Genomic DNA, 22,565 nt, shown 5'->3' on the forward strand with positions numbered 1-22,565 from the left:
GAACACAGACAGTCAGAGTCACGTGGGAGCTGCCCTCTTCCAGTTCAGGGCTTCTGGCCTGAAACCCTGCAGCACACTTCCCCTGCACTCACACGTGCCCCAATGTGTCGGCACTCAAACGCCCATACGGAGCCTGTGGTTCTTCCCAATGCGCTCCCTCCTGCCCTGGCTCTCTCTCCCCAGACTCCTAGCACTACGGAGGGTCCACACTCCTCTGTGCTGCCCTGCTCCTCTCTCCTCTCTCTTCCCCAGCATCACCTGAGGGTCCAGCCTCTCCCCTCTTGTCCAGCGGCTCAAGGCCCTACTGAAGCCAGGGCAGTGGACCTCCCCCCACAGAAGCGCTGGCAGCTGTAGGCTCCAGGAAGACTGAGTCCAGGACCTCATGCGGGCCCCAAGAGGCTTCCCCAGGGCCCCCAAAGACTAGAATCAGGAAAAAGGAATGCAGCAGAACAAACAAGGAAGGCTTGAAAAGTGAAGTGGAAAGAAAAAAACATCCCCATAAAATGGTCACAGAGGGAGCATTGTCCCTGGAAAGGGGCGGCTGGTGCAGTGGTGCTGCGGCAGGATGAGCCTCACCAATGCTGCTTTGTGCTGAGCTTTGGGAGAGCAGAGGCCCCATGGGAAGCAGGTACCTATGCTCCTCTTCCCCCTTCAGCCCCAGTCACGCCTCTAAGTCAAACAGGCTCCCCTGGGTGGTTTTACAAAGTTTGATAAGAAGGACTCAGTGAGGTCAGCCATCAAATCCCACCAGCCTGGGATGGAACCTCAGGGCTCCCCAGAGGTGGCCTGTCTTGTCTGCCCCCTCCAGGTGAGGGCACAGCTTTGGGGGCCCGCATGCTCTCTCAGAACTTTCTGCTTAGTTGTAGTCTGTTACACATGGAAAGTCCAGATTCTGCTGAACCATCACGGTCCCTCCAGGGCCAGCCCCCTGCATCTTCCCGAACGGGCACACTCTGAGAGGGCAGCTGGAAACACACGCACCACAGGGTAGCCCCGCCAGGCTCAGAAGGAACGGGAGGGGGAGAGAAGGGAACTCAGCTGGTGGTGACTGGGAGAGAGTTGGCTCAGTGGGCAAAAGACTGGTAGTGCTGGGCAGGGGCCAAACCAGCAAGTAGGCCCTGTGGCCAAAGGCGCCCTGCCTGGCAATGTCCACTCATCCCATATTTGTCAGATATGCATGTGTGAATGCCTAGTCTTATCCATGCCTTCCAGAGAGCTCTCTGCTCATCGTCTCATTCAGGAAAGGCAAGATATACTGCTGAGGCCCAGGTGCCAGGTGAGCAGCATGTGACTCAGGCCCCAACGCAAAGTTCAGCCCACATACACCCTACAGTCTGGTTGTGGCCAGTGAGACTGAGAGCTCAATGCCATGGCTGGTCCCAAAATTGCCAAAGAAGTCAGCCACCAATGCTAACCCCCTGCCCACCTGAGCTGGTAGCTGCTGGCCCCCACAGCACACCTGAAGATCTCTACGCCTCCCCTGCCAGGAGTGGCAACAGAACGCTGCAGGAAGTGTGTGAGAGTCGTCAGCTCTTGCAAATTCAGGGTATTTTTATCATCACCAAATTTTCTGACTTTGTTAGGACGACAAGCAGCTCCAGGCCTTCTGCCACAGGAGGTGACTCTGATGTTGTAGATGGCAGGTTGCAAACTTCTCCTTAAAGCCCCACCAAACAGGGCCCAGGAACCTGGACAACCATTTACCTCCACAGACACAAGCCCTGGAGCGCCAAGGAAACGGCACAGAGTCTGGCTGCACGGGGAGGCAGGGCAGCCGGCAGTCACCTGGGCAGGCTCTGGACTTAGGGTCTCAGCACCACATGCCTTTAGACACGTGGCTTAACCACTCGGTGCTTTGGCTTCCTTCTCCATAAAATGGGCACAATGATGTCTCTCCTGCAGGGCTGGTGAGAGGCAATGCTCATAAAGCACTGAGCCCTCGTGGGCACTCAAAATCTGCTCTCATTTTGTCACCTCTCCAGACAATGGGAAAGACAATGTTAGGCATAGCAGGACCCCATCTGATATTTTTCCTGTTACAGCCCAGTGAACAGCCAAGGGAGACCTTTGCCCCCAAACTAAACAAACAAGAGGCGTATGAAGGCGAAAGGAGGCCTCTGCTTCTGTACACATCCACCTCAATGCAGAAGCAGACTCAGGACTACCTGACAGGTGTCAGAGGAGGGGAGAAGGTAGAAAGACAATGGGCATGCAGAAGGGAGAAGGGAAATATGAGTCGTTTCTCCAATAAGCGGTGACCTGGAGTCTTTCCTTCTCCCCAGCGACTGTCCACAGCCCTGCAGGAACCAGGGCCTGAGAAAGACCCCAGGATGCCGCCTTGTACGCACTGGGCCTGAACTGGTGAGCGCAACCCACCGGCTTAACCTCACACCCTGCACGCTGTGCGGCTGGGCCACAGCCACGCGACTTCAGCGTGGAGGGAAGCCGGCGGGTCATTCTGTGTACCGCGGTGGCCTCCTGCCCTTCAGGACACCGCCTGAGCTGAAAGACAGAGCTCACCCCCGAGTCTCAGGTGGCCGGGCTTATCAGGTACTGGCACCTCTGCGTTTTGGGTTTCCTAGCAGAGCTCTCCTCACCCTCCCCACCCCTCCCCAAAGCCCCAGCTTCCCTCCTCAGGACTCCAGCAGGGCTGCAGGGAGTGGTCACTGAGGAGCAGCCCCAAGGTGGTTTCTACCTTCCCAGCAGCAGGTGACTCAGATGCCTGGCCCCTTCCCAGGCCCACCTCGCAGAGTCGGAGAAGGAAGGGCCCCCAGGCTGCGCTCCGGGTTAGGCTGGGGGGTCGACTCCAGCTGACAAATCCCCAAAGAGAGGGGTGGGAAGAGAAAGGGATCAGCCATAAAAGCGAAAAGCTGGAGCCTTGGAGGGGGAAGTCCCGAAAAGCCGCTAGGAAAGCTGGAGAGGCGCGGCGCTGGAAGAGGGGCGCGGGGTGTGCGCGGCCCAGGGACGGACCTTCTCCTCCCACCCACCCGGTCACCCCTGCTCCGGAGTCGGGTCTGCGGAGGCCGGAGGGCCGCACCCCGGAACCGGACACTAGACATGGCACCCTGACGTAGACCCCAGGTCCTGCACGCCCCGGGAAAGGCGGAGGGCGACATTCCCCCCTCCAAACGCTTCTTCCCCTTTACCTGCGGCGGCGTCGCTGCAGCCCGGCGCGGCCCGAGGAGGTTGTCTGGCTCCACCTGGCCGGGCGGGGCGGTGTCCTGACTACTTAAAAGTTACAAAGTGAAACTCCGGCGCCCGTGCACATGCGCAGACCCGCATCCACTGCTTGCTCAAGTTGCAGCTTCGGCGGGGCAGGCGTCCGCGCTGCCGCCCGGCTCCCGGGCCCTGGACCGTACGCCCCTCGGCGATCCTCCGCCCTGGCCTGGCCCCGGGGCGGCTGCTCAGCCCGCGCAGCTCCTCCTAAAGTTCTGCAGGCCCTGGCCGGGCCGGCTCGCGTCCTGGGACAGAGGAGGGCGCCGCCACGGCTAATTCCTCTCCCCAGCCCCCGGCGCGTCCCCCTCCCCCCGGCACCTCGGGGAGCCCCGGGCCTAGCACAGGGTGGTCGCGTCCGGGGGATGCGCGGGGAGAGCATCGGCAAACGTTCTTGATTGTCCTGTATTGCACTGAATTTCCGCGACCGGCTCTTAGGCCCGCCCGGGGGAGTGGGAGGATGGGGAGCTCGGCTGGGCTCCGCCCGCACCTCGGCTCCACGCAGTACGCGGTCACCCGGCTCCCAGGGTGAAAGGCCGCGGCTCCCCTACCGCTCTGGGCAGCCGAACAGGGAACACCCTGTGGAGGGTGGGTGGGTGCGTCCTACGTTTGGCCCCAAACGGAGGTCGCAGTATTTTCAGCGGTCCCCTGGAGCCAAAGCGGGTACTGCCAGGACCAGGCCGCCGGGAGCACCCATCTAGCTCAGCTCCCTAAGTGTGGCTTGTTTCCCCGGGCTGAGTCCCAGGGTGTTTCCTATGAGCCAGCGGCCTCCGCAACTGGACTGTAAGCTCCCCGGGGGGCGCCAGGGTGTGTCTGGGCCACACGCAGGACGGGGTTCAGTGAGGACTGCGCCCCCTGTGAAACCGAAGACCACCGCCTGCCTGCGGCACCAAACTGCCCTCTTCCGAAGGCCTCGGTTTCCGTCCGAGTCTGCAACACGAGGGGGTGGGACCGAAGCTTCCCCTCAGGTCCCTTCCTGCACTAGAAATTAGTAAATCCTGAACAGGCCTTCACTCCGCACGTGTACAGCTTTGCAGGGCCTCTGACCTGTCTTCCATTTCTGGGCTTTCTTCTTTCCTGGAAATGGTCAAAGTGTTCTCCTTCCCTCCCTCCCCACGCTTCCAGCACCAGCCTGGGGCTCTCTGGAGTGGGGTGGGGTAGGGGATGTCTCCTGCTTCTCTAACAGCTCCTTTTGTCCCATCTGGCTTCCTCCCTCTCCTCCACCCACAGCCGCTAGTTATTTCCCAGTTTGCCCTTGGCCCCTGCGCTCAGCCCGGCCCTTGTCCTTCTGCACAGGTGCCTGACCATCTCTCCTGCTCTTACCTCCGACTGCCAAGGGCCCACGCCTGACCTCCAGCAGGTTCCTGGGTGTAGCCGCCGGACTTGCCCCTGGCTTCTCAGACTGCCTCTGTCCACTCTCTGCCCCCCCATACGCCCCACCTGCGTGTCCCTATTCCTCCCCTGCCTCAGTTAATGGAGCCACCCCCTGCCTGGTCTGTACCCTGGGCCCCAGGGGAGTGCAAAGTTCTAACCCCTACCCTGGTGGAGCCACTGACAAAGAGAAAAGTTAGGATCCTTGATTTCAGAGAGGGAAGGGATTTCTAAACTTGACTTTCAGTAGGTTATTTCAAAATCAAGAGAAGGCCAAGATAGATCAAAATGTGAGTTGAGATAACCATAGCCCCCATTATGTGTCAGGCAGTATGTAGAGTGCTTGTAAAAACACTATTTCTGGGACTTCCCTGGCGGCGCAGTGGTTAAGACTCTGTGCTCCCAATGTAGGAGGCCCGGGTTCGATCCCTGTTCAGGGAACTAGATCCCACAAGCATGCCACAACTAAGGAGCCCACTGCTGCAACTAAGACCTGGCACAACCAAATAAATAAATATTTAAAAAACAGACAAAACACTATTTCCTTAAATCTCCAGTAAAAGTACAGGAGTCAGGGATTGTTCCTATCTGACAGAGAAGAAAATGAAAATTTAGAGGATATAGAATTTATAGCTAATAAGAGCTGTGCAGCCTGGCTGGCAAGGAATCCAAGACATCCACGCCCCAGGCCCAGATCCTACATCAAACTCAGTTTAAAAGCCAGTGTAATCTTGGCATTCGAAAATCTTATGTTCACCATTTTATCATTTGCTCCCTTTATCTGCTCCCAAATCTAAAGGAGTGACCCACATTCTTGTAATATTGATGATTATTTTGATCACAGATTTTTAAAAATTTTGTATCAAGTAGAATTGAAATAAAGCCCACTCCCTGTGCCCAGAAAAGTAAAAATGTCAACAACAATGATCAAAAAAAATTCTGCCTTAATCCTAAGAGGACAGGCACCTTAGAATCAATGCATTTTGATCCTAGCACCCTGTATCACTTAACTGAGACCTTGAACAAGTCTTTTTAAGCTTTTCCCTTAGTCTTCTAATCTGGTTGACCTAATCCCTATAGAACTTTCTGTTCCCTCACAATTTGCAGGATTCTGGGTAAAACATAGCAATACAGAATAAAATCTGTTTTATTTGTTTCTTGCAGAATGCCCTTATTATCTGAGTTGGGAACGCACAACCCACACTTGACCCTAGGGTTTAGGCCCAGAGTGGCAGCTGCATCTCCCACCTATACCACAGAGCTCAGCCCAGATCCAGTGACAGGACAAGGAAACAATGACAAATTGGGGTTTCTCCTCTTAGGTTACAAAATCTACACAGATAAGTGCTTAGGATACAGTGCAGTGAATAATGTCAAGAAAAGAGTAGACTGGGCAGGGGTTACCCAGTGGCCAGGGAGTCTTGTTCCTGGGAAACAAAAATCAGAAGGTGAGCTGACTGGTCAGAAGAACTCAGGAGAGAGCACTGAGCATGTGCCATCCACGGTTCAGTAATCCCCATCTCTCCTGGTGCCCTGGAACACTTCTGACACACACACAAGCCAAGTCCCTCGATGGCTACACCCTGTGCCTACGGCTCCAGCTTCCTTGGTACAGGCACCCCGTCCCAGGCACAGCTGCACTTCTGCACCCTCATGTTGGGCAAGCTGACCACCTGGGTCCTGGGCTTGCCTCCCTCCGGGATGCTGACAATCATGGGCAGCGAGGTCGTCTCTGAGGCGATGCACTGTCTCGGCCCCAAAAATGGCCACTTGAAGGTCAGGGGCTCTGGAGGCTGCTGGCAGGGGCCCACACACTCATAGGCCAGGAAGCCTGGGGGCTCCAGGACCCAGTTCTCAGCCCACTTCATCCCCTGCAGGTCAATGTACACCTCCCGGCGGCAGCAGCGGGTGCCCTCGGTCACTGGTGCCTTAGGATCACAGTTTCCCTGAGCTCTGTGGGGGAAGGAGAGGCAGAGTCAGAGGTCAGCTGGGAGGGCAGAGGTCAGGGGGCCCAGGGCGGGGCTTAGTGGGGCATCTGGAGGGAGATTTATGGTCCATCTCTTGTTATGTTCAAAATGCTGGATATCTGTGATAAGGATGGATAACTAGAAATAACCCCCAAATAAATAATTAGACCTGATATTACTCCTAAGAGCGTTAGGAGAAATTTTATATATTCATCCATTCCCATAGCACCCTGTAAAGTTGCCCATTTCAAAATAAGTTTAATTCCGCCATTTGCCTCATTATTCGGGTTCACCCATCTGACCCACAGCACCTACCCGTAATCCCTGAGGTCCAGGGTGTGCAGCTCCAGCTGGGGCTCCCGCTGCCCGGCGCCCGACGGCCCCTGCGAGGCGAAGCGGACCAGCCTGTGGGCGCTGGAGGCCAGCGGGCCCAGGTGCTCCCGCTGCACCGTCACCTGCAACAGCAGCGGCTGCCGGGGCCGGCGCAGCTGCTGCCAGAAGTTCACGGCATCCGTCACGTCCAAGGCCTTCCAGCCGCTCTCGTGGACGGACACCAGCCTGCGACACCACACGGAGACACAGGCCCGCGCTGAGGGGTGGGACTGGGACGGCTGGGGTGGCCCCGGGGCGGGAGGGGGTCCTCTCCCCCCTCCCCCCCCCCCAAGGGGCCCGGCCGGGACCGCGCCGCCCCTCCTCCCCCAGGCCACCCTTCCTCCCGCGCCGGGCCCAGCCCCCCTCCTCATCCCCCGCCCCGCACCCCAGCCGCCACCTCCCCACCTGGAGTCGATGAGGGAGGTGCGGTTGGAACCGTCGTGGCGGACGTGCAGCCACTGGACGGTGACCCGGGCGCGGTCGCTGTGCGGGAAGAGCCGCTCGTGGCTGCGGAGCGCGGCCTTGGGGACCGGCTCCTGGAAGAGGCGCAGCACGGCCTGCACCAGCTCGCTGTGGGGCGGCAGCCGCTGCTCCATGTCGAACACCAGCAGGTGCGAGGAGACCTCGGACACCAGGAACCTGCCGGCCACCTCTGGGGACACGAGTGGGGTCAGCGGGGCCCCTCCGGGCACCAGGGGAGCTCTGAGGGCGGCAGGGCCCAGGGCCAGTGAACAGGGTTTCCACAGTAATCCCTAGGGAGAGATTGGGGGCTGGGAAACTGATGGGCCTGGCCAGAAAGAGAGCACCTCCACTCCTAGAAAAACTGCTAGGGCCAAGCAGGCTCTCCCCCATCATCTGAGGCTGGGGCTCTTTTACTAGTGGCGTCTGCCCTCACCTGGTAGGGGCAGCTTTGAGACGCTCTGCAAGGACTGGGGCTTCCAGTGAGGGCTACAAACCCACAGCCTTCTTTAGGCAAAGGGGCAGGAGGGGGAATGGAGGGCGGGAGGCAGAAGACCCAGGTAGTGAAAATCTATGGTCACCAGCTGAAACTGGCTTTTCCTAAGAACCAGAGGAAGAGCCCTGAATTTACTTTCATTTCCCTGCTCATGCCCAGTGAAATGTCCCCCAAAGGAGGAAGAGGAGCCAGGGGCCTGTAAACCACTTTTGTGGGACTACTGAGCCCTGAGGGAAATGGTGAGGATGGGTACAGCACCCTCTTCAGAGGCACCAGCGACATGTCCCCAACAGCTGAGGCTCCGGTTGGGCAGCATGATCACCGGACCACCCAGCCACGTGGCCACAAGCAGCCACCCCTGCTGAGGTGTCCAGGACCGGTCTCCTCATCTCCCCAGACACCTGGCCTCGTCTATCTCTGGGCACTGAGGAGGTGAGCCCCAGCCCCAGGGAGGTGACAGGCTGCAACAGGATTCAGACCTGGTACCTCCCATCTCATATAACGCCCACAACTCTGGGAAGTAGTCAGAGCTACTTTAATCTCATTTCCAGAAACGCAAATAGGCTAGAGTTGTTCGGTGACTTGTCCAAAGTAAAACAAATATCAGAACTGAGAACTGAACTCAGCGGTCCTTTCTCTCTGAGGCAACAGTCTCTGCTGAGGCCAGCCTTTTTGTCCACCAGCACGAAGTCCCCTTGACAGCCTGTCTTCTCTTCTCTATTCTCCCCTCTTTCCACTTTGCTTCCCTACACCATGGTATCTGTTCTTGCCTTGGCCTTGGCAGCGGGTCCAGCCTGGCCCAGCTCCTCCTGGCCCCGAGGGGTGGGGCCCTCAGTGCAGACAGAGACCAGGGGCCCGGGCCCAGCCTTCCTCACAGTCCGTGGTCCCTCCCCATCGCCCTGTGGACCCTGCGCCCCCAGACCGCCTCCCCAGAGCAGGCCCTCCCCCCCCACCACGAGGACCAGGCTGCAGCAGGGAGGGAGGGCCTCACCTCGGAAGTTCTGGCTGAACCTCTTCCCCCGGGAGCGGGCCCCGTGACTGCGCTGCAGCAGGGCCACGTACTGGGCCCTCACGTGCGCAGGGATGACCAGCCTCTCCACATCGGCCCCGTCCAGGACGGGAGCCTCGCTGAGGCGCAGCTGCCGCAGCAGGCTGCCCAGGACCCGCTCCTCGGTCAGGGCCGCCCCGGGGCCGGCCAGGGGCAGCGTCCAGAGCGCCCAGCAGAGCCAGAGGGGCCGCATGGTGCTGCTCGGGAGAGGGAGGGGCAGAGAGGACGTGTCCCCGGAGGAGGCTCCGGGAGGGTCCCAGCTGGGTGTGCTGAGGGCCCGTCTGGGCCAGCTTTATAGCCAGGCCTGGGCTGGGCCTGGGGGGTGGGAGGGAGGGAGCCCGGGAGGGAGGGAGGTCACACCCCTCGGACCTCCTGGGAGTTCGGCGGCCAGACAGGTCCCTGAGCCCCGAGGAGGGGGCTGTCTGGACTGTGGACAGATGGCTATTGTTGTGGGTCAGAAGCCTCTACCTTGGCTTGGGGTCCCTGACCAGTTAAATTTAAAAGCTTGTTTCCTGAAGAAGAGGCAGGGATCTCATTCTGTGCTAGATCCCCTGTCCCCCAAGTCAGAGCAAACTCCCGTCCCTGGAGTGTGGACGTATAGTCCTGTTCCTTGCTGCAGCTAAACTGCCAATTCAACAGCAGGGCTCTCTGCCTAAGGACCGATCCTGCCTGCCGGAATGAGCGTCTGAGCCTGGGGCTCAGAGGGCTCCTGGGAGCTGTTGGGCTCCTGGGAGCTGTTGAGCCCCTGGGCTGTCCACGGTTGGAAAACCCATTATTTTCCCTGGTGTTCTGGGGGGTCTTCCTAGGCAAGGGAGCCTGAGATAATTTAGTTCCAATGGGGTTTTGTCCAATAAGGAACCCCATCCTCTCCCTCTTCCTGGCTGTTCATGGATTCAGAGGTCAGAGTCGAAAAGACAATCCAGGCCATCCCCTCCTCCAGCTTTTGAGCCAAGAAAACCAAGGCTCAGAGAGGCAAAACATCCCCAGCCTCACAACCGTTCATGATGGACGCCTGCGTAAAGTCAGGTCTTCTGATTCCCAGCCCAGAGTTCTTTCCACAGCCTCAGCTATTTCCAGCCAGAGTCCTGCTCAACCCCCTGAAGCTAGCCAAGTGGACCCAATCCAGGTGATCAGGGCTGGGCAGGGGCAGGGGGCATGTCCCTCAATTTCCTGAGACTTCTCCACGTGAACGTGGATTTGCCCGGTTGACAAGTTTCACTGGGGAAATAAAACAGTTGGGCAATCAGCCAGGGATCGGGCTGCCAGATGAAATACCCAACACGGTTTGGGATGTACTTTAACAAATTATTTGTTGTTTATCTGAAATTGAAATTTCACCTTTCACCGGGAGTCCTATATTTTCAGTTGCTAAGTCTGGCAACCTTAGCCAGAGGCCAAAAGAAGAAATCGAATGTGGATTGGGAGACTTTTGACAATGGGCTGATTAGCGGGCGGGCGGGAGGGCAGCCCCCATCCTTTGTCATGCAGAAGAAGGAGCCAGGCCTCCCCCACTTCCACCCCAACCTGTGTCTGGCCTAACACCCTGCCAGGTCAGGTCGGCTGGAGATGGTTAAGTGGCCCCTGAGCCAGATCTTCTGTCTTGAAGGGAGGAGAGAAGCCAAGGGAACAGGGCGTCACTACCCCTGATACGGGCCAATCTGGACCTGGCCCACAGCTGAGGGTACCCCGGAGGGCAGTGGGCCGGCCGTCTTGGGGTGTGGGCAGCAGACCTGGCCCCCAGAGGGTCCAAGAGAGATGGATGATAGGGACTGAGGCAGGAGGGCAGGTGAGGAGCGGGGCCAGGTGCCCACTACCACCCTCCTGCCCCTAATAGGCTGGGATTTGACCCCAGCCAGAGTCCAGACTGCCAGCTGAGGGCCGTGGGAAAATGTGAGGTCAGAGGTCATCCTGCAGACTCTGCGGATGGGGACAAACTGGACCAGAGCCTGGGCTTGGAACCAAAGTGAGCTGTGAGGTTGGTGAAGACTGGAGGCCAGGAGCCAGTTCACCTCTGGATTAGAGCATCTGGGGGTCTTTGGGGGGATAGAGGCTCCTGTCCCCTTCCTGATCAGGGCAGGCACTGCTGTGGTGCTCCCGAAATTCCCAGAGGCCCAGCCCTGCACTCATTATCCTCCCCGACCCCAGACCTGGGGGCCCATGTGGCTCCTTGGGGTCTCCAGACACGCCTCTGGGTGGGCAGTGGGCCCTCCCTGTCCTCCCACAGCAACTTGGCCTCCGCGTTAGCAGGGCCAACCCTTCCCTGGGGCTCCCTGGGCTGAGAAGGGTGGGGAACAGGAGAGGACTAAGGACCCATGTTTCCGTTTACCCACACCCTTCCGGCAAGGATGAGCCCTGGGTTCAGTCCTTGCTGTGCCACTAATCGGCTGTGTGGCCTTAGATGGGTTTTCTATCCCCTTCAGTGTAAGTCTCCTCCTACAAAATGGGGATAATGTACTTTTTTTTGCAAAGAACTTGTCAGTATTAGTGGGGATGTCAGCAAAGTGCCTCTCACAAACCACCCCCCCCACACACACACACACAATAGGTGCTCAATAAATGGTAGGGGTCTTTCAACTGATACTAACTTACCATGTTTAACTTTTTAAATTTTTAAGTTAACAATGTTTCTTAATTATTTTCTAGTTAATACACATAGTACAAGAGTCAAAAGGTGCAAAAGGCGTTCATGAAAAATATCAGCCTCGGGAGTTCCCTGGTGGTCCAGTGGGTAAGATTCCATGCTCCCAATGCAGAGGGCCCAGGTTTGAGCCCCGGTCCGGGAACTAGATCCCGCATGCATGCCACAACTAAGAGTTACCATGCCACAACTAAGAAGTCCACATGCTGTAACTAAAAGATCCCACATGCCGCAACTAAGACCCGGTGCAGCCTAAATAAATAAATAAATATTTTTTTTTAAAAAGTCAGCCTCCCTGCCTTTGCTGCTCATCTCCCACTTCTCCTCCCCAGAGACAGTCTGCTTACAAAGAAACTCAGATATTTTTCCCACCATACGAATCTTACTACCCCCTTTTCAAAATTATAATTTTATGCTGTAAATGGTACAGTAAAAAGTCTCTCCCATCCCTGGCCCCAGTCTCTCTATCCACCACCACCCCCCCACCACAGAGGCACCAGTGTTGTTAGTTCAATTGATTCAAAGGGGTTTATTGTTCTCTCTGACATGTTGCCTCTTTGAAATCAGAATTTGTCTCATAATCACTGACAGCCAGGTGGCAGTTGGGACACTGTTGTGCAACAACCTTCTGATGACATTTGGTGTCTCAGACTGCTCTGGCGGCCATAACAAAATGTTAGTGGGGAGAGGGGAGGGGGCGGTCTTAAACAGCAGAAATTTATTTCCTCACAGTGTGGAGGCTGGAAGTCCAAGATCAAGGTGCCAGCAAATTTGGTTTCTTCTACGGCCTCTCTCCTTGGCTTGCAGACGGCCACCTTCTTGCTGTGTCCTCACATGGTCTTTCCTCTGTGCACACACATCCCTGGTGTCTCTCCAAGTGTCTAAATTTCCTCTTCTTAGGACACCAGTCAGATTGGTTTAGAGCCCACCCTAAGGGCCTCATTTAATTTAATCACCCCTTAAAGCCCCCTGCACCACCATTTCCAACTACAGTCACACTCTGAGGTACTGGGAGTTAGGACTTCAACATATGAATTTGTGACACAGTTCAGCCCTGGTCAGATGAAGGAAGCTCCAGCATCAAAAGCTCTTAGGTTTGAGGAAATACTATAATTTCTTAGGTATCCTTCAGAGATATTCTATGCAAATATATGCAGATACATTTCTTTCTTTCCTTTTTTAACTCAAAGATTAGCATACTACACATATTTCCTACAGTTTTCTTCTTTCACTTAACAATATGCCTTGTAGAATCTTCTATATAGTACTGCCACATTCTTTTATTTTATTTTACTGTTACATAAATTTTTTATATAGATGTACCATAATTTATATAACCAGAATCTTCTGAGTGAATATTCAAATTCCATTTCAATCCTTTGCTATTACAAATAATGTTGGAATAAATCGCCTAGTATAAATGACACTTATACATATAAGAATGTATCTTTTGGATAAATGTCTACAAGTTGATACACTGGGTTACAGTGTATGTGTAGTTTTCATTTTGATAGTTAAATCAGTTACTGATAGTTTATATTTTGTATAGTAGTTTATAGTAGTAGTTTATATTTTTTTGTTTTTGAAAATGGGATCTTTTATTCCACAGCACTGCCAATTATTGTTTGTATCATTGAAGAATATTGATTTCTGTGTACCAATTTTGAACCCAGCCTGCATACTGAATAGTCTTATCATTTGTAGTAGTTCTTAGTTGATTCTCTTGCATTGTCTATGTACAAAATCTTTTTTTTTAATTAATTTTTATCGGAGCATAGTTGCTTTACAATGTTGTGTTAGTTTCTGCTGTGCAGCAAAGTGAATCAGTTATATATATATATATATATATATATATATATATATATATATATATATATATATATATATCTCCACTCTTTTTTAGATTTCCTTCCCATTTAGGTCACCACAGAGCACTGAGTGGAATTCCCTGTGCTATACAGTAGGTTCTCATTAGTTATCTGTTTTATACATAGTGGTGTATACATGTCAATCCCAATTTCCCAATTCATCCCACCCCACCCACCTTGGTAACCATAAGTTTGTTCTCTGCATCTGTGACTCTATTTCTGCTTTGCAAATAAGTTCATCTGTACCATTTTTCTAGATTCCACACATAAGCAGTATTATTCGATATTTGTTTTCCTCTTTCTGACTTACTTCACTCTGTGTGACCATCTCTAGGTCCATCCACGTTTCTGCAAATGGCACTGTTTCATTCCTTTTTATGGGTGAGTAATATTCCATTGTATATATGTTCTAGTACATTTTTTTTTTTTTTTGTCCACGCTGCCCACAGCATGTGGGAGCTTAGTTCCCCAACCAGGGATCCAACCCACACTCCCTGCATTGGACGCTCAGAGTCTTAACCACTGGACCGCCAGGGAAGTCCCTAGGTACAAAATCTCAATGTTCGCTCATAATGATAATTAAATTCTTCTTTTTAAAAATGTATTCCTTTGATAAATGCAAATCAAAACTACAATGAAGTATCACCTCACACCAGTCAGAATGGCCATCATCAAAAAAATCTACAAATAATAGATGCTGGAGAGGGTGTGGAGAAAAGGGAACCCTCTTGCACTGCTGGTCGGAATGTAAATTGATACAGCCACTATGGAGAACAGCATGGAGGTAACTTAAAAAACTAAAAATAGAACTACCATATGACCCACCAATCCCACTACTGGGCATAGACCCTGAGAAAACCATAATTCAAAAAGAGTCATGTACCACAATGTTCACTGCAGCTCTATTTACAATAGCCAGGACATGGAAGCAACCTAAGTGTCCATCGACAGATGAATGGATAAAGAAGATGTGGCACATATATACAATGGAATATTACTCAGCCATAAAAAGAAACGAAACTGAGTTATTTGTAGTGAGGTGGATGGACCTAGAGTCTGTCATACAGAGTGAAGTAAGTCAGAAAGAGAGAAACAAATACTGTATGCTAGCACACATATATGGAATCTAGAAAAAAAATGGTTCTGATGAAACTAGGGGCAGGACAGGAATAAAGACGCAGACGTAGAGAATGGACTTGAGGACACAGGGAGGGGGAAGGGTACGCTGGGACGAAGTAAGAGAGTAGCGTTGACATATATACACTACCAAATGTAAAATAGATAGCTAGTGGGAAGCAGCTGCATGGCACAGGGAGATCAGCTCGGTGCTTTGCTACCACCTAGAGGGGTGGGATAAGGACAGTGGGAGGGAGACGCAAGAGGGAGGAGATATGGGGATATACGTATGCATATAGCTGATTCAGTTTGTTATACGGCAGAAACTAACACAACACTGTAAAGCAATTATACTCCAATAAAGGTGTTAAAAAATGTATTCCTCTGGTTTCTTTTTATTGTCTTATTTCATTAGCTAGTATCTTCAGAACAATGCTAAATAAAATTGATGATAATAAATATCATTGTCTTGTCCCTTGTTTTAACAGGACTACTTTACTATTTCCCCATTAAGTATGAGCTTTACAGTTGAGATAAACACATTTTATCATATTAAGGAAGTATCCATAGTAGGAGTTTTTAAAAATCAAGAATGGATCTTGCGGAAGATTGGTGAAGATCTGGAGAAGCAAGAACTCTCCTGTGTTGCTGGTGAGAGTGTAAAGTGCTACAACCACACTGGAGAATTCTTTCCCAGTATTTACTACAGTTCAAGATAGCACATTACCCAAAGACCTAGAAATTCCACTCAGTTGGACAGCAATGCATGTGTATGAGTGATTATAACAGCATTGCTTATAAGAGCCCAAACTGAAGCAACCCACCAAAAATATCCATCAGCAGTGTAATGGATAAATAAAATGTAGTATAGTCCTGCAATGGAATATCCTGCAGCAAAGAAAATGAACCAAACTATATACAATATTGGTGATGATCACAAACAGAAAACTGAGCAGAAGACGCCAGACCCGAAAGACATATGATTCCATTTATTTAAATTCAAACCAGGCAATACCGTAGTGTTTAGAGATGTATTCCTTTGCTTTCTTAGGAAAGAGAAAAATAGTTATTTGCTAATAATGATAATTTTGCTCCTTGTTTCTAATATTTACCTCTGTTTTCTCTCTACAGTCACTCACTTGAGTATTTGCAGTCATTGTGTACAAACTTTTTAGGAAATACCTTCAGGCTAGCAGTGATTTTGACTTATCAATTTCCTTCTTCATACTTTATACTATAATTCTATGATACACATACTGTACCACTGTTCTCTTACCCTCTACCCACCAGTGGCCTGAAGAGAAGAGGGGAGTCAGCCCTATGAAAGCCCTGAACCCCATACCCATCTTCTGTCCATGGTCTACTAAGAGCCAAGCTGTCAGCAGTTGTGGTGGGGCCCCATTCCTCGTACACCACTGTCCTCCTGGGGCCTGGCTGAGGACAGGCCTGGCTCCTGGACGGTGAGTGACACTGGTTCTGCCCTGGTGGAGAGCCTTTATCCTAAGCTCTCCCTCTGAGCCCCCAGACACAGGGGGTTTTACCCTGGCACTTGGGAAGAGGGGTGGTGAGCGCCCTTCACATGGCACCCAAGACCTTCTGAAAACCCCAGGCTGCCCTCCCTCTTCGCTCCACTTCTCCAATATGCTCCCGCAATTCCCCATGGAAAGCAAGCTCTTGAAGGAACAACCTTGAATTGTTCACTGATAGATCCCCAGGACCTAGCATGGTGGCAGGCAGCAGTAGGGGCTCCATCAATATTGAGTGAAAACATGTCCTGCCCTCTCCTGCCTCCAAACATTTGCTACCATTCTCTGTGAGTCATGCTACCATGGACTGTGTGAGTCATCTGGGCCCGCAATTTAAAAACTGTACATCTTCCAACTGAAATCTCACTGTCCTGCATGGAGCAGGACATGCTTCTACCAGGGGACACATCAATGGTTCCACTGAATCCTCGGATGTGACATCTACCTGGCCATTTTAGGCTCCTTATCACTGAACCACCAGGTCAAAAAAGGAGCTACTGCCCTGGCTGGCATGACTGGTCCCGACTACCAAGGGGAATAGGGGACCGTCACACAGTGATGGCAAAGAAGACTATGTCTGAGGGCTTCCCTGGTGGCACAGTGGTTAAGAATCCGCCTGCCAATGCAGGGGACACGGGTTCGAGCCCTGGTCCGGGAAGATCCCACATGCCTCGGAACAACTAAGCCCGTGCGCCACAACTACTGAGCCTGCGCTCTAGAGCCCGCGAGCCACAACTACTGAGCCTGCGTGCTGCAACTACTGAAGCCTGCACACCTACAGCCCATGCTCCGCAACAAGAGCAGCCCCCGCAATGAGAAGCCCGCGCACCACAACGAAGAGTAGCCCCCGCTCGCCGCAACTAGAGAAAGCCCGTGCGCAGCAATGAAGACCCAACGCAGCCAAAAATAAAATAAATAAATAAATAAATTTTTTTTTTTAAAAAGAGGGCTTCCCTAGTGGCACAGGGGTTGAGAATCTGCTTGCCAATGCAGGGGACACGGGTTCGAGCCCTGGTCTGGGAAGATCCCACATGCCGCGGAGCAACTAGGCCCGTGAGCCACAACTACTGAGCCTGCGCGTCTGGAGCCTGTGCTCTGCAACAAGAGAGGCCGCGATAGTGAGAGGCCCGTGCACCACGATGAAGAGTGGCCCCCACTTGCCGCAACTAGAGAAAGCCCTCGCACAGAAACGAAGACCCAACACAGCCATAAATAAATAAATAAATAAAATAAAATAAATAAAAATTTAAAAAAAAGAAATGTGACATTAAAAAAAAAAAAGAAGACTATGTCTGAGATCCAGGGAATTCTCTGGGGACCCACTTGGTACTTGCTTCCCCAACAGTAGAGGTGAGTTGAAAACTACAGCAACCCCAAAAAGGCAGGATAACTGAGGACTCAGACCTTTGGGGAATGAAGGTTTGGGTCACTCCAGAACCCAAAGCAGCTGAAGTTCTGGCTGAGGGCTAGGGAGACACGGCATGAGTCGGTGAAGACGCAAACCACAGATACCAACCATGACGTGGTGACTATTGCAGGAATGAGCGTGGTGGTAGCTTTGTCTCTCTATGCTTGTTTCGTGCATGTACTGATCTGTAAAAAGTAATCATTCTCCTCTCTCCTGCTTCCCTTTTCAAAAAATTTTATACATGAGTTATTGAAGGTCAATTTTACAATTTAGTAGGAAACAGAATATTTAGTGAGACCACCACCAAATTTGAGGAGGAACTAATATAGCCCGTGATGGATACAATAACTATTGGGATGGTGGGTCTTCTTATTTTGGAGCCGAGAGAGAATTGCTTCACGGGTAGGAAGGACAGGTGGATCCTGTTAGGGGGAAACATACCGTCGTGTTCCTGTTGTCAGGCAGTTCCCATGTGTAGAAGGGAGCATGTGGAAGCTGAGTTACAAGGGGTGGGCTGTGTGAGTCACCAGTGTATCGCCTCAGCTCTGGGTGCAACAGACGCTCTGTGATGAACAAAGGAATTTCGTTAAGCATTTCCTTGAAAGTGAGCATGATACTCAGCTTACTGAGAGAGGGCGCTGGAGGGACCCGGCTGGAAGAGGCTCTCCTGCAGCTTCCAGTGCAGGCCGAGGTCAGCGGCGTGGGAGTCCACCCGGTGGAACACTGCCCCAGCCACAGGCCCAGAACGAAGCCCCTCTGTGGCCTTGTGGCCTTGGCCTGGCGACCCCCTTTCCGCAGCCCTCTCACCAGAAGGCAGCCACGGAGGCCTGGAGGGAGAGCATCCGGCCAACAGGACCCAGGCCCTCGCTGAGTGAGATGCTGTGCCCTGACCTTGGGAGTCTCAACGGCTACAGGGCAGTGGGTGGAAGGTCACTCCAGCCGCAAGGCGGGACCCACGTCAGACTAAGCGGGTCAGGGGCACCATGGAGACGCGGTTGTGTGGGCGTCCGGGCACCCATTTTCCAGGGCCAGGTCTTCCAGTAGGGCTGGGCAGGCTGGGCAGCTGGAGGGGGTGGGTGACTGTGTCACAGGGAGACGTCCAGACCCAGATTAAAGCGACGGCATCGCCTTCACTGCCTGCTGTTGCTCCCACGTGCAGGGAGCACTTGTGATCGATTATTTATTTATTTATTTATTTATTTTTGGCTGTGTTGGGTCTTCATTTCTGTGCGAGGGCTTTCTCCAGTTGCGGCAAGCGGGGGCCACTCTTCATCACGGTGCGCAGGCCTCTCACTATCGCGGCCTCTCTTGTTGCGGAGCACAGGCTCCAGACGCGCAGGCTCAGTAATTGTGGCTCACGGGCCCAGCTGCTCCGCGGCACGTGGGATCTTCCCAGACCAGGGCTCGAACCCGTGTCCCCTGCATTGGCAGGCAGACTCTCAACCACTGCGCCACCAGGGAAGCCCCAGACTTGTGTTGTTTTTCCCCAGCACGAGACGTGTCTCTCAAGAGTTCATCTTTTCCTTTCTTTCTTGTGAGCGTTACTGGGAGAGCTCTCACTCTACACGGAACAAGAGTACAGAAGACCTGGGAGGCACCGGAAACGGGTATGCGTGCAGAAGGGCCATGTTTACCTGCACAGAGGAGCCTCAAGACAGACATCCCTACAGGCTTGGTTTGGTTTGGCTTTGTGTGTTGGTTTGTTTTTTCTTTTCAGGGCTTAAAGCTCCATCTGCCGATGAACATTTTTCCGTTGGAGAAAACACCTCGAAAGTGCATGGTGAGGGTGAGCGTTTGATTCCCTCCCATCTCCCGTGTCTGTGGTCGGCCACGCCACACACGCAGGCTTTGTCCCCAGAACAAAAGCGAGGCCACTGATGGTGGGGCTGTCGCCTGCCGTCCTCTGTCAACAGCAACAAATTCAGCTCCAACTCCTCCTCATCCCGCACCTGCAAACACGCCTCTCCATTTTTAAAGACAAGAAGTTCCCGGATTCAGAAAATCACAGTTGTGATTGTAATACAAGTTGTTTCCTCCCTTCCCCTCTCCCTCTCCCTCTCTTTTCTTTTCTTTTCTCCCCTCCCCCCTCCACCAACCTGCCCTGAGGGAGTCATTAGCAGTATCAGTCTCTGATTTGCCCCCCAAATAAAAAACGTCCGAAAAGAAAAACACCCACGTAGACTATCCTCAAATCTTGCCCTGAGGAAGGACCTTCTAGAAGCCCTGTGTCTCCATATGCTCCTCTTCCTGCCTCTCTTCCTCTTCAGTTAATTAAGCAAATGTATATTGATGATTGTGCCTCTTCTCTGTAACCTGGGGGCAGCTGAGAAGACGAAGGGGCAGCTGATACAAGAGGAAGCTTGAGTTCAGCGGGGCTGGAGGCCGGGCGCCAGGGGCACCCTCAATGCCATGCTTTGGGTGGTTCCACAGCCTCACCCCTGCCCCGGCTGGGCTCTCCCTTTGCCTCACTCACCTCCCACTTCTCCCTCACACCCCCTCACACCCTTGGGAGGAAGACATTGTTGACACTGCAGGAAGGAGGCTCAGAGCAGTTAAGACCCTGGTCCAAGGTCATAGATCGTTAATGAGAGCACGGAAGGGGGCCAGTCCTGGCCAGTGACCTTGGACAAGTTCATCACCTTGCTTGCACCTTGGTTTCCTTATCTGTGAGGTGGGAACACTAATAATATGTATTCCACGAGCTCACGGTGGGAGTTCATTGAGGTACAGGCCCAGAGTAAACACTCAATCCAGACCAGCTATTGTTACCTGGATGCAAAGGTGTCCTTCCTGGCCCTCCTTCCAGAAGCCAGGCCTCTCCTTGCCTCACCCAGCTGACCAGCAGACAGCTATCAGAAGGAGGCTCAAGGATCCTCCTGAGGCCACACAGCCGCCCAGCAAGGACTGAACCCAGGACCCAGCCTCGCTGGGAAGGTGTGGATGAAGGGAAACACGGGTCCTCCTCCACCCCCCCACCCTCTTCAGCCCAGGGAGCCCCGGGGAAGGGCCGGTCCTGCTGATGCTGAGACCAAGCTGCTCTGGGAGGACAGGGAGGGCCCACTGCCCACCCTGTGGGTAGGGGTGTATCTGGAGACCCCAAAAAGCCACATGGGCCCCCATGTCTGGGGTCGGGGAGGCTGAAGGGTGCAGGGTTGTGGCAGCACAGGACACCTGGGGCTGGGCCTCGGGGTGTCTCGGGTTCCCAGAGTGGTGTCTGCCCCCGGCTGGAAAGGGAACTGGACCCCCCTGGAGCCCCCAGATGCTGGGCTCTAATCTAGAAGGGAACCTGCTCCTGGGCTCCAGCCTTCACTGACCTGAGTCCTCTTTGGTTCTGAGCCCAGGCCCAGGTCCAGCTCATCCCCACCGATGGAGCCCATGGGATGACCTCTGACCCTCATATTTTCTCATGAGGCCTCAGCTGGCAGCCGGGACTCTAGTTGGAGTCAAATCCTGGCCTCCATGGGCAGGAGGGTGGTCATGGCTCCCACCATCCATCTCCCCACAGTGTTCTCAACCTCAGGCCCACGGCCAGGCCCGCAGTCAGGGGTGGTGAGCTTTCCCCCTTCCTCCCGACTCGGCTCCCACCTCCTGTCCTCTGGGACAGCAGATCTGGCTTTGGGATGAGTTCACCACCTCTGGGCCTTTTAGGACAAAGCCAGTCTGCAGAGGGCCAGACCCTCCCCCAGACCCACAGCCGGAAGCCAGTCTCCTTCCTCTGCATGACAAAGATCACCCCAGAGGGCTAATCAGTCCATTGTAAGAAGCCTCCCAATCCACACTGACCTTCTTCTGGCTGATTGCCCAATTATTTTACTTCCCCAGCAAAACTCTTGAACCCAGGTGGAATCCACATTCAGGAAAGGGGCCTGTGTTTGCAGAGGGATAACAGGTCTGGGGGATTTGCTCATTGTCTGCTTCTACTGATCCGCTTGCCAGGTCTGCACTCAATCAGTCCCCTGTATTAATGGTGTCTCACCGTCTCTCTGACCTCAGGCCAGAAGGGCGCCGGGGCTGACCTGCTATTACAAACAGCCTGAGGTCATGGAAAGAACCTGCTGCTCTTTCTTCCGCAGTGCTGTTGTCCAGTCTCCTGGCTTCCCTCGCCATCCAATCGCTGATGGCTCTAGGCTCACACTTTCAGCCTGCCCACTTCACTGGGTACCAGAACCACATATCCAGCTGCCCTTCCACCCTGACCTGTTCCCATCTCAGTAAATGGCTCCACCCTACACCCAGCTAGACCTCCAGACCTAGGTGTCATTCTTGATCCCTATCCCACATCCTTCAGAGTCAATTCCCAGGAAGACCCGTTGGTCTCACCTGAAAAATAAATCTTGTATTTGTTCGCGACCTTCCATCACTTACCTGAGCAACTGTCACTGCCATCTCCCTGCTCCCATTCCCCACCCCCTAGTCAATAGTAATCTTAGGCAAACTTTAACCAGATGAACTCTATCCATTAAAATCCTCCAAAAATTAACTCAAAATGCATCATAGGCCTAAATATAAAACCCTAAACTATAAAACTACTAGAGGATAACATAAAAGAAAATCTAGGGCTTCCCTGGTGGTGCAGTGGTTGAGAGTCTGCCTGCTAATGCAGGGGACACGGGTTCGAGCCCTGGTCTGGGAGGATCCCACATGCCGTGGAGCGACTAGGCCCGTGAGCCACAACTACTGAGCCTGCGCGTCTGGAGCCTGTGCTCCGCAACAAGAGAGGCCGCGATAGTGAGAGGCCCGCGCACCACGATGAAGAGTGGCCCCCACTTGCCGCAACTAGAGAAAGCCCTCGCACAGAAACGAAGACCCAACACAGCCATAAATAAATAAATAAATAAATAAATAAATAAATAAATAAATAAATAAATAAAAATTAAAAAAAAAAAAAAGAAAATCTAGATGAACTTGGGTTGAGCAATGATGTTTTGGACACAACAACAAAGGCAAGATCCATAAAAGAAAGAATTGATAAGCTGGACTTCATTAAAATTAAAAACTTTGGCTCTGCAAAAGACACTGTCAAGAGAACAGTAACATGGGACTTCCCTGGTGGTCCTGTGGGTAAGACTCCATGCTCCCAATG

General features: G+C 53.0%; 2 protein-coding genes and 2 long non-coding RNA genes across 7 annotated transcripts in view; 2 read left to right on the forward strand and 2 right to left on the reverse strand.

Moving 5' to 3' along the window:
* TMEM63A (transmembrane protein 63A) overlaps positions 1–3,164 on the reverse strand; it is a gene marked incomplete at its 5' end in the record, with an annotated part of 31,103 nt that extends 27,939 nt beyond the window's left edge. Inside the window, one exon of the mRNA XM_082344556.1 lies at positions 3,147–3,164. The remainder of the gene's footprint in view (positions 1–3,146) is intronic.
* On the forward strand, positions 2–6,953 carry LOC309606915. The gene is made up of 3 exons (XR_014232122.1): positions 2–2,192; positions 2,283–2,550; positions 6,860–6,953. It is a non-coding gene; the product is annotated as an uncharacterized lncRNA (long non-coding RNA).
* LOC309606902 (left-right determination factor 2-like) lies at positions 3,401–9,142 on the reverse strand. The gene is made up of 4 exons (XM_082344643.1): positions 8,870–9,142; positions 7,329–7,575; positions 6,867–7,109; positions 3,401–6,537 (listed from the first exon to the last, which is right to left on the reverse strand). The coding sequence occupies exons 1-4, from the start codon at positions 9,117–9,119 to the stop codon at positions 6,174–6,176; spliced, it is 1,104 nt and encodes a 367-aa protein (XP_082200769.1). The 5' UTR covers positions 9,120–9,142; the 3' UTR covers positions 3,401–6,173.
* On the forward strand, positions 7,480–18,477 carry LOC309606914. 4 transcript variants are annotated; one of them, XR_014232118.1, is made up of 4 exons: positions 7,480–7,592; positions 8,055–8,310; positions 9,988–10,052; positions 10,779–18,477. It is a non-coding gene; the product is annotated as an uncharacterized lncRNA (long non-coding RNA). The 4 variants fall into 4 exon arrangements; XR_014232120.1 differs by lacking the exon at positions 9,988–10,052 and having other exon boundaries at positions 10,779–10,901; positions 11,570–18,477; XR_014232119.1 differs by lacking the exon at positions 9,988–10,052.
* The last annotated feature ends 4,088 nt before the right edge of the window (positions 18,478–22,565 follow it).

The sequence above is a fragment of the Balaenoptera borealis genome, assembly GCF_965194805.1.
Source record: "Balaenoptera borealis genome assembly, chromosome: 1".
In the NCBI taxonomy this organism is placed as follows: Eukaryota; Metazoa; Chordata; class Mammalia; order Artiodactyla; family Balaenopteridae; genus Balaenoptera; species Balaenoptera borealis.